The 19,869-nt window shown below is 36.6% G+C and overlaps 3 protein-coding genes across 4 annotated transcripts in view; 1 reads left to right on the forward strand and 2 right to left on the reverse strand.

Moving 5' to 3' along the window:
* chrac1 (chromatin accessibility complex subunit 1) overlaps positions 1-19,869 on the reverse strand; it is a 443,634-nt gene that overhangs the window by 136,515 nt on the left and 287,250 nt on the right. The window lies entirely within an intron of this gene.
* pdk4 (pyruvate dehydrogenase kinase, isozyme 4) lies at positions 1,954-12,702 on the reverse strand. Of its 2 annotated transcripts, XM_055219110.2 has the most exons (11): positions 12,114-12,694; positions 11,125-11,266; positions 7,861-7,932; positions 7,538-7,722; positions 6,889-6,978; positions 6,632-6,709; positions 5,904-5,980; positions 4,466-4,564; positions 4,233-4,343; positions 3,872-3,985; positions 1,954-3,615 (listed from the first exon to the last, which is right to left on the reverse strand). In XM_055219110.2, exons 1-11 carry the CDS (start codon positions 12,229-12,231, stop codon positions 3,472-3,474), a joined length of 1,230 nt encoding a protein of 409 aa, XP_055075085.2. In that variant the 5' UTR covers positions 12,232-12,694; the 3' UTR covers positions 1,954-3,471. The 2 variants fall into 2 exon arrangements, 1 of the variants encoding a protein (XP_055075085.2); XR_008647952.2 differs by lacking the exons at positions 1,954-3,615; positions 3,872-3,985; positions 4,233-4,343 and having other exon boundaries at positions 4,529-4,564; positions 6,574-6,709; positions 12,114-12,702.
* The window catches only part of LOC129454550 (cytoplasmic dynein 1 intermediate chain 1), a 70,785-nt gene continuing 65,478 nt past the window's right edge, over positions 14,563-19,869 (forward strand). Inside the window, exons 1-4 of the mRNA XM_055219109.2 lie at positions 14,563-14,813; positions 15,756-15,869; positions 15,987-16,101; positions 17,627-17,714. Coding sequence (XP_055075084.1) covers positions 15,762-15,869; positions 15,987-16,101; positions 17,627-17,714 — 311 coding nt within the window. The 5' untranslated portion in view covers positions 14,563-14,813; positions 15,756-15,761. The remainder of the gene's footprint in view (positions 14,814-15,755; positions 15,870-15,986; positions 16,102-17,626; positions 17,715-19,869) is intronic.

Genomic DNA, 19,869 nt, shown 5'->3' on the forward strand with positions numbered 1-19,869 from the left:
TGCACACTGCCTTTAAATATACACACAAGCCTGTGTTTATGTTATGTATAAATAATACATTTACATAATATATTTATATATGTGTATATTCGCTGCAGCTGTTCTGTTGAGCACATAGGAAGTTATTTGTAATCAAGCACCACTGACTTCAATAGTAAGATAAAAAATACTATGGAAGTCAATGATGATCAAACATCGCTTAAAATATCTTCCCTTATGTTCAACAGAAGAAAGAAATGTATACATGTTTCAATCCACTGGAGGGTAAAATAATGATGACAGAATTTTCAATTTTGGTGCACTATCCCTTTAAAGCAGTGGTTCTCACTCCAGTCCTCAGGGCCCCCCCTTCCAGAATGTTTTAGATGTCTCCTTATATGAAACACCTGATTCCACTCATTACGCTCCTTCCAGAACTTTTCCGTAATTAACACACTTACCAGCTGATGAACTGAATCAGGTGTTTTATATATGGAAACATCTAAAATGTTCTGGGAGGGGGCCCCGAGGACTGGAGTTAAGAACCACTGCTTTAAAGGATTAGTCCGTTTTCTTAAAAAAAAAAATTCCAGATTTATTTACCACCATGTCATCATAAATGTTGATGTCTTTGATGTTTTTGTTCAGTCGAAAAAAAATTATGTTTTTTGAGGGAAACATTCCAGGATTTTTCTCATTTTAATGGACTTTAATGGACCCCAACACTTAACAGTTTTAATGCAATTAAAAATTGCAGTTTCAAAGGTCTCTAAACGATCCCAAACAAGGCATAAGGGTCTTATCTAGCGAAACGATTGTCATTTTTGGCAAAAAAAATGCACTTTTAAACCACAACTTATGGGCTGCGTCCGAAACCGCATACTGTATAGTAGGTACTGAATTAGATGAAGTACCTACTTACTTGCCGTTAAAACAGTAGGTACTGTATATAATCCTGGTAGTATGAATGAGATTCGGACGTGCTACATTCGCCATGTTGCTACATCACGTGACATACGTCGTCATCACGTCATGTCATTTCAGCGCGAAAACAGCGGCGTGCCTCTTCTTCTTCATTGGAAAACTCCTCTCTCGGGGCATCATGGGATAGTGAAGCGTCCATCGTATGCAAAATCTAACCGGAAGTAGCAGGTCATCCGGGTACTTTTCGCATACTGTTTTTCGAATACTATGTATTCGGACATACTACTCGCCTCGCCTACTGCTTTCGAGTACTATATAGTATGAAGTAGGCCGTTTCGGACGCAGCACTAGTCTTCCTCTGGTTCTGTGACGCGCCAGCGCGACCTCATGTAACTGCATAATGATGTCGAAAGGTCACATGTTACATATATGAAACGACTTTTGTGAATCATTTTAAACAATAAAGTGACACAAAGACATTAATTAGTATCATTCGACATACAACGACGTCGGAATGGATCTCTTTCTCCAAACTTGTAAACACTGGGGCGTAGGTTTGCATACGTCCTCCGTGACCTCTTGACGTGATGACGTATTGTGTGAGGTCACGCTGGCTTGTCACAAAGCAGGAGGAAGACGAGAAGTTGTGGTTTAAAAGTGCATATTTTTTATTTTTCTTGCCAAAAATGACAATCATTTCGCTAGATAAGACCCTTATGCCTCTTTGAGATCGTTTAGAGTCCTTTGAAACTGAATTTCAATTTTAAACTGCATTAAAACTGTTACGTGTTGGGGTCCATTAAAGTTCATTAAAATGAGAAAAATCCTGGAATGTTTTCCTTAAAAAACATAATTTTTCTCGACTGAACAAAGACAGACATCAACTTTTTAGATGACAAGGTGGTGATTAATTATCTGGATTTTTTTTAAGAAAATGGACTAATCCTTTAAGAATTTATTTTCACTGTGACATACAGTATGATAAGTTGTTGTGAAACCCTTGTTTATTAAACTAGCTAGTAGCAAACACACACTAGCACACAAACAAAATGCATTTTTTCTTCATTTATTGTTTTAATAGTACAGAAACAGGCACTAGTGGGTATCCATTATTTCAGTAAGGCAAACAGTTTTGGCACTGATCCTGAACATTAGAGTTTAGCTGCTTTCTGAATACAGGACGGTGGCTCTGGCACAACCGAGATTCAGCATGTTTAATATGGACGGAAAGAGGACATCAAGCTCCTCGTGACTCTAAATAAAGCTCAAGATGAGGTATGAATGAAGACATTAATCAACAGAGTCAGTTCTACATTACAGCTGAGAAAGTGCAAATAATCCTTTTGAGACAACAGACAGAAAAGTTTGAAGAGTGTCACTTAAAAGCTAAAACAGCTATTGGCACCTTAACAATTCATTCAGGTCCTTCACATTGTTTGTTTTTTTTTGGATAAAAAATTAAAATAACAAAAAACAATCCTCAAATTTAACTCAAAAACTATTCTTAAATCAACAATTAAAATACTAAAAATACTAGAAATGTATAATTTATCTTTGATATGCAAATAAAAATAAAGGAAAGACTGCCACATCATTGAAACCTCACAACGCAAATTAAAAATTACAATATTGTTGATTTATATTGGTGCTAAATGTCATATTTGTTTATGGATGCTGACAAAACAATCATACATTTTACACTGTGTGGTCAGAAAAAGCATCACACATAACAAAGATCAAAATGGTCAAACCTATTTAAACACATAAATAAATACCACAGTTACTAACCTGGGCCTAAACGTAGTTTGTTCCTGGTGCCCCAACAAACCTATTCAGGTTCATGATGCGTCAAATTCAAGTTCTGTAATACGAAATCCTCCAGAAAATGTCAGTCATATAACATAGCTGGTATAATGGCAACAACTCGTTGTTATTACTCTATAAATGTATTATTAACGATAGTGTTATTTTATTTTTGAAAACCATTTATCTGAAGTTTATAAAATGATATTGCCTAAATAACAGCATCACGTTTTCACAATCAAAACTAAATGGAGTGTTAGACAGTAGGTCCAACTCTGCAATATGAAACCAGGAAACAATGCACAACTAACGTCATTCAAAGGTTTGCATTGTGAATGCATTTTCTCCCAAGGAAACTAAATACAGCCTTGCTTACGTTCTCCCAAATGATAACTTACACAAAGCTAAAAAAACAAAACTTGGCCCCACTGCCTAAAACACAAACTTTAAAACACTTGTGATGTCACAAGTTTATTTTTCCCTACTGTAGAGAAGCCGGTTCTCTGAAGACTGGAAAATGTGAGCACGGCAAACGAAGCGTGCGGTGTATTATTACCAGCGTGAAACATGGAAGACAACTATGGCTTGTTATTCATAATATAACATTCAAAAAGTCAATTATCAAACCTTTGATAACACAATGCTTCTGAAATTCCCAAATAGTCGCGTAGATAATTATCCTAAACAAATTCAAGGTCTTGGCAACATACACTGACCGTAGCCCCGTAAAGTTCCTATGTTTATCAAATGAGCGTTCCTTCGCTCTCAAACACTGTACTCATACTTTCCCAGTTTCTTGGGTTCGCTGCTCGGGATGCACCAGTCGTCGGCCTCCATGCTTGTTTGATAATGCCTTAAAGCTGACTTGTTAAAGACAGGAAGTCTTTCTATTGATTCAGATGATAAGGCCTGTTTTAAACAGAAGAGTAAAATGAATAAACAGTTTTGAGGGATGAGATGTGGACTAGCCGTTGGTTGCAATTCACAGTTTCACCACTAGATGCCTCTAAAAATGTTCCCTTCGCTCAAAGATCATGGGTTCGAACTCAGAAAACACACATATTTTTTGAAAAATGTACAGCTTGACAGCTTTGGATAAAAGTGTTTGACAAATGTGTAAATGTATCGTAGAGTTTTTCCTGACTTGAAAACAGTCAGTGTGTACCTTTAAATATATGACTGCTGCTGTGCCATATCCCTCCATGGAGTAAAGCTGCAGATCTCCCTGGAAGTACTTGGCATACAGGCGGGAGATAGGAAGACCATAGCCAAAACCAGCCTGCGAAAAAGTAAATGTGTGTGAAAGCAAGGAAGAGAGAAACAAGCATAACAACAGCATTACAATTAACTGCTGAAAATGGCACAATGAGCTATTGGTAATTCTGCTCATTTATAACCCTGCTTACTTCTGTAAAGTCACTTGTATAGTATACTTGTAGCATTGCGTTAACATAACACAATATACTGTAACAAGCACTACACAAAAAGGACTTCTGCACACGCTACGTTTCAACTGGGGCTCATACCAGAGGTGCGTTGCGGGAATCTCCAACCACAGGACTCGGTGCGGTTGAATACATGTAGCTGTAAAGTCTTTCGATTTTCCTCAAGGGAACTCCACCTCCTCTGTCGGACATCTAAAACAACACAGGAGTTATTGCAAAACACATTTGCATGCTCACTGCATGTTTGCGAGTTAAATAAAAGATAAAATTTTTAACCTATTGTGAACCATGATGGTACATCAACGAAAGCTAACCTTGATGGTTAGGTCTTCTTTTCCCAGAGAAACTCTCACTTTGATTGGTGGGAGATGAAGGCTGGTCTCATGAGTTTCAACGGTCGCTCTCATTGCATTCTGTTATGGAGAAAAGCAACCTCATGTGATCTTCAAATGCATCACAAACACAGTTACCAGCCTTAGGACTTACTTTACCTGAATTTGAAAAATCAGACATTATTTTCTACTCATCATCATATTGTTCCAAACTCTATACTGCAAAATAGCATTAAAAAGTCATGATAGCGTTTGTAAGGGACAGACTGACATTTAAAAATGCCAAAGAATGCATTGAAATAATATGTTAAATTGTTCTTTGATATTTACATAGAAGGTATGTAACTTCGTTACGTTCAAAAATTATCCAGAATTTTTTTCCCAACCCTAAGATTTGTCCTTTGAATGAAATGGTCTATTTTTGACCTATTTGGAAAGGTCATGAATAATGATGCGTTCACACCAGACGCGGTAGAGGCGGCAAAAACGCGCTATTCGCGTGTAGTTGGACACTTGAACATTTTGAGTTTATTCACTTCGTTCGCGGAAATTCGCGTCATAGGAGGGGCTTCTGCGACTCCGCTTGCTTCCTGTAATTATGTCACTACTAGAACAAAAGCTCCTGATTAGTTAACGCAGCGCAATTTTCCGGCAAAGTTCAGATTTTTCAAGTCGCGCGTTTCCTGCGGCAACGCTCAATCTGCGTAATTTGCGCGATCTAGACGCGCGAATGAGGCGGATTCACGTTCACCGCGCTGCGCTTAACGCCTCATTCGTGACGCGAGACCTCCAGACGTACGTAAACGCATCTTTACATTGACTTAACGTTTAAATTATTCGCGTCAGATTCGCGTTTGGTGTGAACGCAGCATAATAATGCTGAGCTCTGCTCTGATTGGCTCCGCTCTGCTCTGAGGCTCATGTCAGTAGCTCACATTAGTAAACAGAGCTTATATGTTTGAGCCGTATCAGACAAAAATACAGATTCTGAGGAACAACTAATTGTTTGGAGATTGTAAATGGACGTCTTTTTTTCAGTATGGACCTGCAAAACGTAACTTTATTCATCTATGCCGAGGTAAATGCAGTTTTTTATTCTATGGCACCTTTAAAGTCCTTGGTCCAGCTGTAGCTTTTATATTTAACCCATATTTGAACCTGACAAGTCAAGACACATTGTGCACGGTTTGACGTCAATGAAACCAAATATCAATGGTGGCTGCAGGTTTCCTAACAGACTGAGACATACCGACATGCAAACCTTTTCTGTTGTGATTACTGGAAGTATGAAAGTCATGCAACAACAAAGTCAGTCAAACAACATGATGAGGTTAAGTAAATAATAACCTGTTTTTTATTTAAAATTGCTTATTTAAGATTATTGTGTATGTGGGGTAAGACATAAATTGAGTTAATGTACCTTGAAGAGCTCAAAAAGCATGTGATACAGGTGAGAAGGCACATAAACTATGTGTATGGGCTCGTTGGGTCCTTTATCTGCAAAAAAATAAAACAACACTGTAACATGATCTTGTTATTTTAACAATCCAATGAAGAAATCCACATTTTATTGCCACCACACATAGCCGATAGACATTGAAGTATGCTGGCTAATCTGTAACTATGTGTTGTGGTAAAACAGGTGACCAAATGCAAATGGGGTGCTCACTCAACCCTATTAAGAGTCTTTTTGCTTGACACCACAGTACAGTGATATTTACATGTTAAAGAGATAAGAAAGACTAACTGTGCCAAGATTATTATGCAACTGTGTACACAACGCTGTTCCAGTTAGATCAATGTGGGTTACATAACACTTTAGTTTTGACATACTGTAACATCAAATTCAAACAGGTACCATCAATCTACCAAAAAAGTGAAATTATTCAAACTCAAAAACATGAGGCATATTATATAACATGCAAGGAAAGGATGTGGCGTTTTAAAACACTGCATACCCATATTTCCCACCAATCAATTTCAGTCTTCGTTTCCAAATCTTTAGACAAGCATTGAATCATAGTGTGTATAAATGAAACTGTAAAGACTGCCGCTGCACAGCTCAGGCCTTCTCAAAGGTTAGGACTCACCACACACAGCCCACACAAAGACTGAACTGAAAGTCTGAGAGAGAAAATTCTCGCTCACAGTTGACTTGATTGATTTCCACTTCAGGAGACGTCAAATAGTATTGATCACAAAGCATTTTGGAACTCTCATAGGCATCTGGAGTGAGAAAAAAAGAGATATATTTCACAACTATAGCAATGTCTATTTCCCTAAGCTAAGGAAAACATTTATATATGGAGCAGAAAGAATATTTCATATAGATTTCCTCAGAATATAATTAGATTTTATTCACAGAGTTAAAAGTGTTAGTCCGCCATAGCTGCTCGGTTTATTACCTTTTACAACCTCCACAACGTCACAGTTTGGGTCGATACTGCCAATGTGTTTGGGGTGGGCTGGATTGGTGCTGCCATCAAAGATTAATGCTGAAATGAACACATTTTGTTGTAAGAGCATTGTGAAGCAGGTCTATTAAATGTAACAATGATATCATTTTGGGGGTAGCTGACACATAATGGGTGTATGGATGCTTTCAATTACTTTTTGAAGATGTTAGGTTAAATTTTACACTCTTTATATACAGTTGCTCTGCCTGACATTTTACAAGTTTGAGAAACCAAAACATATTTATTATTAAAAAAGTACCGAAAATGAATTTAAACTATAGGTTTTATAGAATAAAGTGACAGACTTCATAAACGTATCAATAATTTTTAAAGTAAATAATACCCCTGGACACAAAAATGTGCATGTGATGTCATTGACCCATGGTAAAGTAAATAGCAACATTTATCAAATTTTCCATAATCTTAAAACATTCACTATAGCTTCTTTAACTGGCCATGTGAATACTTGTTTTTAAAGTACAAATCATCCATGCAGCCCAAACTTGTTTTACATTATCAATAATAGACCACAAGTCTTTTTCAGCTAGAGCTAAATATACTGCTTATCTGGCTTCAGTACGCATCCCGAAAAACTTACTGTGCTGATTCATCAGCATGCGTGTAGAGATTCTGCTCATGTAGAAGCGATCCAAAAAGTATTGGACGTTCTGATTGGTCACGGGATCCACGCCAAAAGCATCCTTGTACTCTAACACACCCTGTGCCATGGTGGGCATCACGTTATTATGCCTGTTCCTGATATTGATCAGCGTTTCTGTGAATCTGAGAGACAAGTGACCGGTTTATTAGAGGTCACTGAAAACAGGATGGAGCCAAGTCAAACATGACATGAGCTAATTTTGTGTGGGATTCATCCAGAACTTTGTTCATTTCCTAGAATAGCCCTTAGAATGCACTTACCTAGTCAAAACCTTTTTATCATCAGGGTCCTTCTCCAGAAAGTCAACCAGTTCCATTAGACTCTGTGCGTACCTATTTTTGGGAGCAAACAGGTTGTTTAGACGGATGTAAGTAGGCAAAAATCAAAAGGGCATAATTAGAGGCATAGGCTGTGTTTATAGGAAATTGCTGCCGGTTACATTTATGAGCATTTGAAGGATCCGTTTGAAACTATGATGCTTAAACTGCTAAGTAGACAGCTCACGTATGCTTTCAAACACATAGCCAGAACGCTCCACCGTAACAACATAATACGTTTTACACAGTTGTTTTTTTAATGCCTAAATTAGGCTTTTAATAGTATGGTAGTATTTATACAGCACATATTGATCCTATATATACACCATCAATTTTAATGATGAATGCAGGCTGGCTGTGATTAAATTTAAATTTATGAATGGCGTATAGCAGGTCCACCCATGGATATTACAATATGTGAGAAAATGGACATACTGTACTAGCTACAATTCACCCAAGCAACAGCGTTTTGCGTCATAACACATTTCATTAAATGATTTGTTTATATCAAGACTGAAAATGTTACAGTGCACCTGTTTGTGTACCAAGTCAATGATATTTGACACTGCACAGCACTTCTGTAAACATCAAAGTGACATTTAGCCTGGCCTTTCATCTTAGCATGAGTCACTTATATTCTGACACTCCAAAACAGACAATGAGCCAAGAAGTTATTAAAACAAACATGACGTTTTCAAAATAGAGTAATAAATCCTTAACCACACTGTATTTGTTCAGCTGATTAGTCAAACAATCTTCAATTAGGAAATTAAATAAAATAATGTTTATTACTTTAAAGATCCGCTTTTAGAGTCCGTTTAAACCTGTACAACTGACTAGTGACACAAGAGACTAATCAAATTTTTATGATAGCTACCTGGTCTTGTCTAGCTAGCCTTTAAGAAGACATATAACTGTATATGAAGAGTTTCGTTGCAAAACGAGATAACCACCATTTTTTTAATTGTTCAGAAATCGCATTTTTTGGTTCTGCATTCCAATTAATTTCAATGCAACTGCAGTTGGTTTGTTTTGATTTAAACCTCCATAACTTAAAAAATACAGCTAAGTAGCACCATAAAACAAAATAATAACATGATAACATAATAATAAACATTTTTTGACAAAAATGTTAAAAAATGGATTTATCTCGTTTTGCAACGAAACTCTTCATATATAGTATAGTGTGTATTGTGACTGTATAGTTCATGTAACTGACTTCTGCATTGGTGTAGCAATGCACCTAAGACTTTTATTGAAGATACTGATATAACAAGACTGGGCATTGCTATTACTATGAATATGGGACAATGCAACGTTTAGTATGGTTGCTCTGGGGCCGGAAGTCGCGCCTTCCAGTTAAAAAGAACCAATCATGAATTGATTAAAAAAATGACGATTTTTCTGGGGGAGGGGCTTTGTTCAGAAGCTGATGTGATCTTGGAGAAAGGCATTTTTAGCATAATTTGAACTTAATATTAATAATTTGAAACAAATGTTAAGATACAGTGGATGTCTGGTTTAATTATTGGTTCAAAATAAGAAGAGCTCAGATGCAAAACTCTCTACGTGTTTAAGTGCTATGATTGGGTCCCTAATACTTCTACCAACCTAGAAAATGTGATTTGGCTTCCCTGTGATGTCAGAAGGGGATAATACCACCCCTTAATCTGCACTATCCATTCACAGAACTGTCATTTAGTGCAGAGATCAGCTCATTTGCATTTAATATGTCACACCTAGAAACAACACATATTTGCTCACACCTGCAAAGTGTCAATATTAACATGTTATAATAAAATATTTATTTCACATATACTCATGGGTCACCAAAGACTTATTTGAAATCTTAAAAAGTCTTGTCCCCTTTAATGGATTCTGCCAACAAACCAGTATTTCTGAATGGCCTGAGGGTAGGATTAAGCAAACTTTTTTAAGAAAAGTATTTGATGAATGTATAATAATGCTGAGAGCATTCGGTTAATATCATTATCTACAAGAAAACATCATAATGTTTTACATAATGTCCTCAATTACAGGATTTTCAATGCAGTACAGCTGACCTGAACACAAAGCCTTTGTCAAACATTGGATGACAAGACAAAGCTCGATGTCAGTTATTGTTTGCGTATATAAATCATTCTGAAGTCAGTTAGAAGAAAACAATGTCTATTCTTATACTTTCCCTACACAACAGGCTAATCCCATGCATGAAGTGTACTCTAAAAATGCTGGGCTGTTTTAACATGTGGTTAAGTAAAATGTAACAAACCCAACTTCTGGGTTAAATGATCATAGAAAATGTGTAAAAAAAAAAGAGAACACGTTAATTACATTTTTTAAGTGTTTTAGTATACATGCATATATTATTCACTGAGTTGTTACTAGCTTACTACCAACCCTTAAAGTTTCTACTACTAATGACTACTTACACAATACTTTCATAATATTGATTTTTTTTGATTTACAAAAATGCATTTGCTTAATTTACATTGAGTTTAACAAGTTAACTATCAAAGACCTTTACTCAACCAATTTACAGCCCACAGATTATTTAGAAAGACTTACTTCTTTATAGTGTATGAAAGATATAAGAACAGCTGTCAGAATGTCATATTCAGCAATTCTGTTTCCATGATGTAAACACCAATGAACTTTGACCTCAGGTTCCAGTTTCAAACTTAGAAAGCTATGACATTTTACATTCAGTGTTCCCTACATATAGGTAATCAGTTCAGTCTAAACAATTTAGATTATCTAAAACAAAAGCAGAATAATAAAAATGCTGACATATGCTATTGACATCCTAAATATGTGCTAGGATGTTGTCTTAATGTGCTGACTCCACAATGTACAGATACAAGTATGTTTCCTAATACTGTCATAGAAAAATATGCCACCACATTTGTTTTTGACCATAACAATTTCAAACAAACAAGTCCTCTAGTCTCTTGATTCAAAGTCAACCAATGTCATTTACATTACTGTACAATTACTCAGTTGGGAAAGCATTGCGCAAAAGGTTGTGGGTTCAAGTCACAGGACCTTTTAATGCACTGTAAGATGCTTTGGATAAAACAAATGCACACAGGTGGTCTACAGAGCGGAGGAGAACATTGTTTAGTTTCCAGAGAAAATCTTTTGGAGAACCAGTTTGAAACAAACAACATTTTTGCAGTTTAGTTTGGTGATGCGTAGGATTCTCACCAGCTTTGAAGCAGCTTCAGTGAAGGGGTGCTAAGCAGTTTGTCAGGAAGGAAGTCGATCTCCTTCATGATGTTGGCTAACCGGACGGGAAGCTCTTGCCTTAAAAACGTGAAGGAGGTCTTTTCGCAGGCATTGGCAGATCCTGTAAGCAAGACTTTACAATGTAAAAACTGGAACCGTTCAGTCTATTTGCAATACAGTATAAAGCCCAGGGATCTAAATATAGGTGTGATGCCTATCTAAACACATATGCTTGAACACAGACAATATCAGGACGTTAGGAATCAATGCGATTAATTACATGAGTACTGAAAGCATTACAGATGTTAACAAAAACAGATTGTATCTAAAGATCATCCAACGTCTGTAATAACTTTATTTGATCTGTTTGTTTGGCCTCATCTGTCAAATAACAATGTTTCATGCACGTTGTGCAGGTCGTTTTCCTGCTACAGTAGAAGACGTATGGTGATACTACAGGAAAGTTATAGTAATAGGTGATAATATTGTGATTTATCATATAACATGGTCTTCAAAATATAAAAAAATACCACAGTATTACCACGCTAAACTCACTCATGTGAAAATAAACAGTAAAAAACTTGTTAGTAAAGTCAGTTGATTTTCAACCACAATGTTTACAGTTGTTATGAAAACAACCATCGTTTTACTACAGTAAGTTAACAGCGTTCGGGTCATTAGCTAGTGCATTGCTAGCACACAAAGGTCATGGTTAAACTTGTTAAACCATGATTAAAAAAAGGGATAGTATAGTCCGCCAAATGCATAAATGTACACGTAAACTACAGTAGTACTCTAGTATCAGTAAACCCCTAATTTACGATGGTCTTGGTACAATGATCATACTTTAACCATACAGTAGTAATACTATGGTAATGCTAAACATTTTACTATAATAGAGCCATAACATTAGTTAATTATCCTAATGGCTGTGCATTCGATCCACTGCAATCAGGTAAACAACTTACCAAAGTCAATGAACTGCTTCATTGAGAGAGGGGACGGAGAGTACTTTGAAAATCTGTCCACATGCTTGGGTATGTTCAGCTTTGAGCTGTTCTTTAACAAAATATGAGCAAACTTCATGTTAGCTGTCTAGTTAAATCCTAGGTTTCTGAAATGTGCTCGATAAAAGTCATTCATCAGATCCTGCAGTTCACAAAGTTTGGCATCCTGCCACAGCCAATTGTTTCTATAACATTAAAGAAGATCTCCGTAAAAATGCGATGCTGATGATGGTCAACGTGGAGAAGTCCTTCCAAGTCTCGATTCGCCCTTTTTCGGTTTAATTTGTCATTGCGCCAAAACAACTGACCAGCACAAGGTACAACAGGGTACAAACAAAACACGAGGGAGGGAGGAAGACTGTTACTCCGTTCGGCATAGAGTAATATAATAGATTTTCTGATACGCCTCAAAGTCATGTTCATTTACACTTATCAACACCAACAAAGTATCCAGGTGTCACATATATGTCTTAGAAGTGTTGAAAAGGAGATGAACTTAATAATTTATCGTATGCTGTTTGTAGCATATTTAACAAAAACGGACGCCACTGATCTACGCTCTATACATCTATATCGATAGAAAACTCGGCGCATGCGCAAAGTGAAACTAGATCAAAGGTCTTTGGGAGTGGGACTGTTGCGTGCGTGATTTTAAAGACAGCGGTAGTGGTGTTTTGCAGTGCACTGTGTTCTGTAACGTGACCGTGAGCACATAGGCATATCCATTACCATAGCGTGCATTTCTTCCACTTTAATATAATCCAAATAGACATTTATTTTGGTTAAAATTTGTAAACGACCCTCCCGTTGCACGGTTAACAATAATGACATCTCTGTTGCATCTCTAAATTAGCAAAACAATTTATTTTGATAATTTATGACCATTGCTACGCCAAAGTGGTGTTAAAGCGACATAAAAAGTGAACATGTGTTGTTTTCATGTTACAGGTTGGATTTTAAACTTTTTATATAGTTGGAGGTCATGGATCTTAACCTTTTTGACTTTAAGACCATACCTAATAATTTAACTTAATATAACTATGTATAAAAACTGTAGACTACATGGGTGATTCTCACGAAAACTTGGTTTTAAAAAGGTCAAGCATGAAAATGTAAAAATTGCTTAAATTTACTTTTTTTCCCACCAGACATTGAAAAACAAAGTCTGGAGTAAATGGGAACATTAATTTAAAAACTTTTACTTATCATTTAACACTTTTTGTAACATAATTTAAAAAATTAGTCCTAAAAAATCTCATTACCGCAACAGTCAGAAAACATCAACACTGACATATTTTCAAAATGACATGACAAACCTGAAAGAACATAATTTGGAGATTCTGCACATGCATTTAAAATCAAAGTATTATGCTTCTATTAATTAAATTAACATTTAGTAAGCATCTGTTGCGGTAATGATAATCAAAATGTCGTGTAAGCATTCTGACAAGACAATATTTCAAATTAACTAATTAAAAAAAAAAAAAAATGATCTTACCTGGTAGCCATCTTGAAGTAACTGGTCCATGTGCTTGGTCACTCAAAATCAAACTTTATTAAAATTCTGTATGTGTGCTTAAACTGTTCTCAAAAAGTGTTGCGGAGGATGAGAACATCAGGCATGGACACATCATTTTCCTAATTTTTCTTCATTATTATTATACATGAATATTCAGTAAATATTTTCTGCAAAACATCCATTTATTTTTTTTCTTAATATTTTTGTGTTAATTTGATTAAATTACAACATAACGCATGTTCAAACACAGCCGGACACATTGCGGTAATGAGAATTTCAGCAGAAAATGAGATAAAATTTACAATTATAAATTCTTATGTTGAAATCACACATTGTGCAAGGTAGAACACAGTATTGTGTTAATTCTGATGCTTTTTAATGTTACTATATTACACATTTTAAAGCTAAAATCATTAGTGCCGTGGTGTTTCAATGGTTTCGTGAGAATCACCCACATACAGTAAATACAGTATGATGTATAAACTAGCCAAACACAGTGAAATATCTTGATTTAGTTGGTTTTGTAATTGTGATTGTTTAGTCATTTTAAAATAATTTTAAGTCACCTTGAACCTCTGTTGGTTGAGGCCCCCTATAGTGGGTCCCATGCTCCTCTAGTTGAGAAACTGCTATAGGTAAAACATATTGATCCAAAAAGGACAATTTCGTTAAAATGTCGGCAGCCATCAGTGAATTGTAAATGATTATTCGTCCTTTGTATATTTATGGGGTTATGTAGAGACTGAAAGATACATTTAGAAATTGACACCCTCCACAGAAGCCCAACAACATCGGTCCAACATGTTTTCATTTATAAATCAATTGTCTATCTATATTAACCACTAGATGGCACTGTTGCCACAGATTAATTCATTTTTTTATATTTACAGCCATTGGAAGCACCCACTGGCAGGATCAGTTTCAACTCAGAGGTGCAAGGCGGTCCATTGAGCATCTGTAATTTCTGAAAAATGTAGACCAGAATCATTAAATACAACTTATTTGGGTTTACCAACTGCTCAATTGCATTTCTGAATTATCGCATTAAACATGTTTTAATGCGAGGGGAATATTAAAGCGGACTGTTAACAGCAGCAGTGATACAGCATATTTACAGTGGACAGCATCCACACGGGGAGCAGGTAGGAAGTGTCATGCACACCAGATGCTTATTTTGTCATTGTTACATAACTGTGAACTTTCATACGTGCATTTTTTGCAATTATGTGGCGTTTTTCATTCATAATGCTCGATGACTTCATGATCGCTTATGGAATGTGACGTCATACGCTTGGTACCAGTAGGTGTGTTCCACTTCAAACGGCGCTGCGCTGATCCTTCGTCTTGTGACATCAAAGTACCGCGAGAGGGTTTCAAAATACAGTTTTTTAAATAGGTCTCGCGGTACTTTGATGCTGATCGGTCTGCGCAGCGTCGTGTGAAGCCTGTTAGCAATAGCCAACGGCTAGCATCATTTGTTTTTTCTTTGTGGTATCTGTGAAATAAAACTGAACTTTAAATCGAGGTTTCACGTAATTCACTGTAATCAAATTGGGCCATGACCTCTGTCATGAAACGAGAGCATTATGTGATTTATTGCCCACAGAACGTGTTTCTGGAACAACAAGCTTGCATAAAAATATAATTTAAAAATATGACAATAATATTTCACAGACTGGATTAACCACCATGTATGCTACTTGCGGTGATTCATAAAACCTTCACAATTTTCCAATTTAATACAGATTTTTTTGTGTGTATATTTCTATTTTCTGTTTTTATTTATAGGAGACTTTTATTACATTTTTGATTATGTCCAGGGTGCCCTTTTTTTTTGATCAATCTCACAGGATTTGGATTGGGGGTGGGTATAGGGGTGGGGCTCCATACCCCTAGTAAAGAAACAAATCTAATGGTTTAATGTTTTAGGATTTCTCTTAAAGTAATTTAGGTAATTTATCTTCTGATAACAAGCGAATGTGTAAAGTCATCGACCCTCAAATAGTAACAATGCTCTGTTTGGTAGACAGCCATTTTACAGTCAATGTTATTAAAGAGTTTAATAATAATTTCTGCTCCCACAGGACACAATGGCCGATAAAAGTGATTTAAAAGCCGAACTTGAGCGCAAAAAACAGCGCCTTGCTCAGATCAGAGAGGAGAAGAAGAGGAAAGAGGAAGAAAGAAAGAAAAAAGAGGTGAGATAACATTTCAATGAGAGTTACTCTGACAAATGAACAGCATTTTATTCAGTAGTGCTTAGAATATAACATGAATTTCTACTAATGTATGTTTATGTCTGCACACATAAACAGTCAGAGACACAACAGAAAGCAGAAGTTGCTCCTGAGGATTCAGATTTGGACCGCAAGCGCAGAGAGACCGAGGCTCTTCTCCAGAGTATTGGAATCTCACCCGAACCTTCATTAGGTACAGTACACAGACCTTTGGACCGGACTCAAATATCCATCTGTACCACATCCATCTCATTCAACAATGCCTGCCTCCAAAACACATCAAAAAATTGTCTTTTTAATGTTGCCAAAACCAGTCTGTGTAATATTTTGGGTTTGAGTTTCAGTAGGTCTACAGTAATGCTTCATAACTGGGACGTCATCCAAACCTATTCCCAGTCATTTATGCGTCTGTTGGGTTTTGTGTTTTATTCTTTCTTACCACACTGTACCTCCCCCATTACTAGTCCTGTCAAAATAGTTTTGACTAATGTTATTTCCAAAAACTATTCAGCAGAATAGGTCTTTTCAATTTGTGGGTCTGCGCTGCAAATATCCAGATCTGTAACAAAAACACTCTTTAATACTGTTATGTTGCACAGCAGTGGGTCCTGGACAAAGGTAGGGATGCTACGATCAGGATTTTTGCAGCTGATACCGATTACCAATTTGTTGTCTTCGTAATCAGCCAATACCAATGCCGATACCGATTCTTCAAGCTGATATGCAATTTAAAAGAGAATAAAATAAATAAGCACAACAAATATTTCTTCTGCAAAGAGAAATTGAAAATCTTTATGTCTTTAAAAAGGCTTATATTTGTTAAAAGTAATGAAAATTAAACACACCACAGTCTTTACTGTATGAATTGAATATACATCGATACAAAGATTGGTTTATGAGATCGGCAAATACCGATCGAGTCATATAAGCCGTTATCGACTGATACCGATCTACGGTCTTTTTATTACGGGAAAGTATATACAGATTTGAGTGTATACCAAAACATATGGGACATACTAGTGCTGCGCAATTATTCGGAAAACTAATCAGGATTACAATTAAGGGCACTATTTTTGGGCACCAAATACAGTAATGAATCTTAGATTTTAAAATTGACAAGTTGATGTGTTCTTTAGCCATTCGTTTTGGATTTTTTACATACAACATAGCTCATAGCCATAATTATTTGTGATTTACATTATATTATTTAGTTTTGGATTTGTATAATTTAGCATGCAGCTTCTTGACAGAAAGTTATAAAACATTTGAACATTTCTATGTAAAGTCTACAAATCAGCAAAAATAATAATCGCAATTACAATATCAATGTGAATAATCGGCAATTATGATTTTTGCCATAATCATGCAGCCCTAGGACATACTAATGCATAGTAGAAAGGACTGTTGTTGGCTAAACTGATATTGTGTGTCGTATTTCCCTAACATACCACAATTAGGGAAGAACTAATTGTAACTATGAATACTATCTATAACAGAAAGTCTACAAATTGTGACATATTTTGAGAAACTCTGTGTACTATCATTGCCATCTAGTGGGGAGCTGTCTGTATTACAAAAATTAGGATACATACTTGCCTGACGTTTATGAAATCGAATTATTCATGGTCCATACGCAGTGCAATATAAAGCTTTTTAAAAGTTGCAATTAATAAACTATATTTCATTCGATATTGATTGTCTTTTCACCTTTTTTATAGTCCCAACACCAATGTCCCCATCAAAGTCTATGAGCACTCCCAGTGAAGCAGGCAGCCAGGACTCAGTAGATGCGGCAGCAGCTGGAAGGTATTCAACTAGGATTAGTCCATTTTCTTAAAAGAAAAATCCAGATAATTTACTCACCACCATGTCATCCAAAACGTCGATGTCTTTCCCTGTTCAGCCGAGAAGAAACCATGTTCCCTGAGAAAAACATTGCAGGATCCCTCTAACTTCAATGGACTTCAATAGAGCCCAACATTTAATACTTAACTTAACACTTAACAGTTTTGTTAATGGAGTTTCAAAGGACTATAAACAATCCCAAACGAGGCATAAGGGTCTTATCTAGTGAAACGATTGTCATTTTTGACAAGAAAAATAAATAATATACACTTTTAAGACCACAGCTTTTCGTCTGGGTCCGGTCCAGCGCGACCTAACGTAAATGCGTAGTGACGTAGGGAGGTCACGTGTTACATATATAAAACGCACATTTGCGGACCATTTTAAACAATAAACTGCCACAAAGACATTAATTAGTATCAGTTGACATACAACAACGTAGGAACGGTCCTCTTTCAACCACTTGTAAACACTGGGGCGGAGCTTCGCGTTCGTCCTCTGTGACCTCTTGACGTCATGACGTATTGACTAATCCTTTAAATATGCATTATGCATTAATCATACACGATTTCACTGTATTTAAAGTGGTAGTTCACCCAAAAATGCAAATCCTGTCATCATTTACTCGCCCTCATGTCGTTTTAAACACAAAAGAAGATATTTTGATTAGATGATGGTAAGCACACAGTTGATGGTACTTCCATTATATTGTTTTTCCCACTTAGGAAGTCAATTAGTATCGTCAGCTGTGTGCTTACCATCATTTATCAAAAGGCTTTGTTGATATTTTAAACAGTATGCATTTATTTTGACATGCAAGTGTAACTGACACAATTTTTTTTTGTGTGTGTTTTCATATGGGATCAACAGATATAGGTAAGAATCAAAATCTGTGTTTTAGTTTTTATTTCTCACCTTCTAACCTGGCATCACTTCACCTGTCAATCAACCTAATTTAAGCTGCAAGCAAAACAGAGGGTTTGTTCTTATCATGTTTTTCCATACCAGACTTCATTATTAACATCGCTATCATTTTGCATCCAAAGTTACCTACAGTAGGTCAGTACTATGGAAATCGAACCCATGACCTTAGCATAACTTTTGCTGTGAGCTACACGAGCATTTGAAAAGAAAAAACAACCAGGAGTGTATCATTTCTGATAGCAGTGAAGGTTGTTAACAGACTCATGTTTCTTTCTCTAAAATATAGACAGATAGCTGCAGTCAAGCAGAAAGTGGAAGCCTGATGCGGCTGCCACGCAGGCCTGTAATTAAACCTGCATAATGCAAACGCACGGCACGTTTGACACATGACATGCGCAAACGTTTGTCCCTGTCAGCGCTCGCTGCAGGGGTCTCAGCTCACAGCCCCTGGACTAAAGACACAGATCACCAGCACATATTAATCACTTCATCACCACCACAGTCGTGCATTAGCATTGCCACACCGTGGCAATAAATTTCTGTTTAGTCTTGAAGTGTAATTGGGATTTTACGAGTTGTATTTGTTCTGACCTATCACCTGCGTGACGCATTAAATAGTATCTATCTCCATCTACGACTCTTGTCCTCTCTCAGGTCAGCGGTCGGTGGCATTAGTAAGCACAAAACAGATACGCACAACGACAGGTACGTATCCACTCAAAAACGTTCCTAGAATATCAACCAGGCCCTTGAAGGGAGCGCGTACGCACTGCTATTACCATCAACGCACGCTGCATCTCATTGGCAGCTGAAAAAAGCGGAGCCGTTTAGCTCATTCCCCCCGGTGTGCCCGCTTGATGCCCGCTGTTACCTCAAGACTTGACTTCAACAATTCCTTTTGCATGGTTAAATTGGAGCCATTTGCAACGACGATGAATGACAATGCGTTTTTTTTAAATGTCATCCCTGGTAAAACAGTGTCAGTTTGACATGCTACCTCTCTGGCTGTATGTAAGTTTAATAGGCATGTTTGTGACTTGTGTTGAAGGTTAAGAAAAAAAGTTTACAAGGTCAATACATCCTTTTAACAACTTATTCCTATAGGATTAATAAGACGTGTCACTGTGATGCTTTAAGCAAAGGTTTTGTGAGTCATATTAAAGGACGCAGGCCTTTATACTTTATATAGCAA

Source organism: Misgurnus anguillicaudatus, chromosome 20 (assembly GCF_027580225.2).
Source record: "Misgurnus anguillicaudatus chromosome 20, ASM2758022v2, whole genome shotgun sequence".
NCBI lineage: Eukaryota > Metazoa > Chordata > Actinopteri > Cypriniformes > Cobitidae > Misgurnus > Misgurnus anguillicaudatus.

Bases quoted from the DNA above. Each gene is read 5' to 3' on its own strand.
- pdk4 (XM_055219110.2), bottom strand. From the start codon at position 12,231: ATGAAGTTTGCTCATATTTTGTTAAAGAACAGCTCAAAGCTGAACATA. The intron at 6,710-6,888 runs GTAATAAACCGA...TTCTCACTCCAG, and splicing joins CGTTGTGGAGGTTGTAAAAG to ATGCCTATGAGAGTTCCAAA. The intron at 4,565-5,903 runs GTACATTAACTC...TCTCCATAACAG, and splicing joins TGCTTTTTGAGCTCTTCAAG to AATGCAATGAGAGCGACCGT.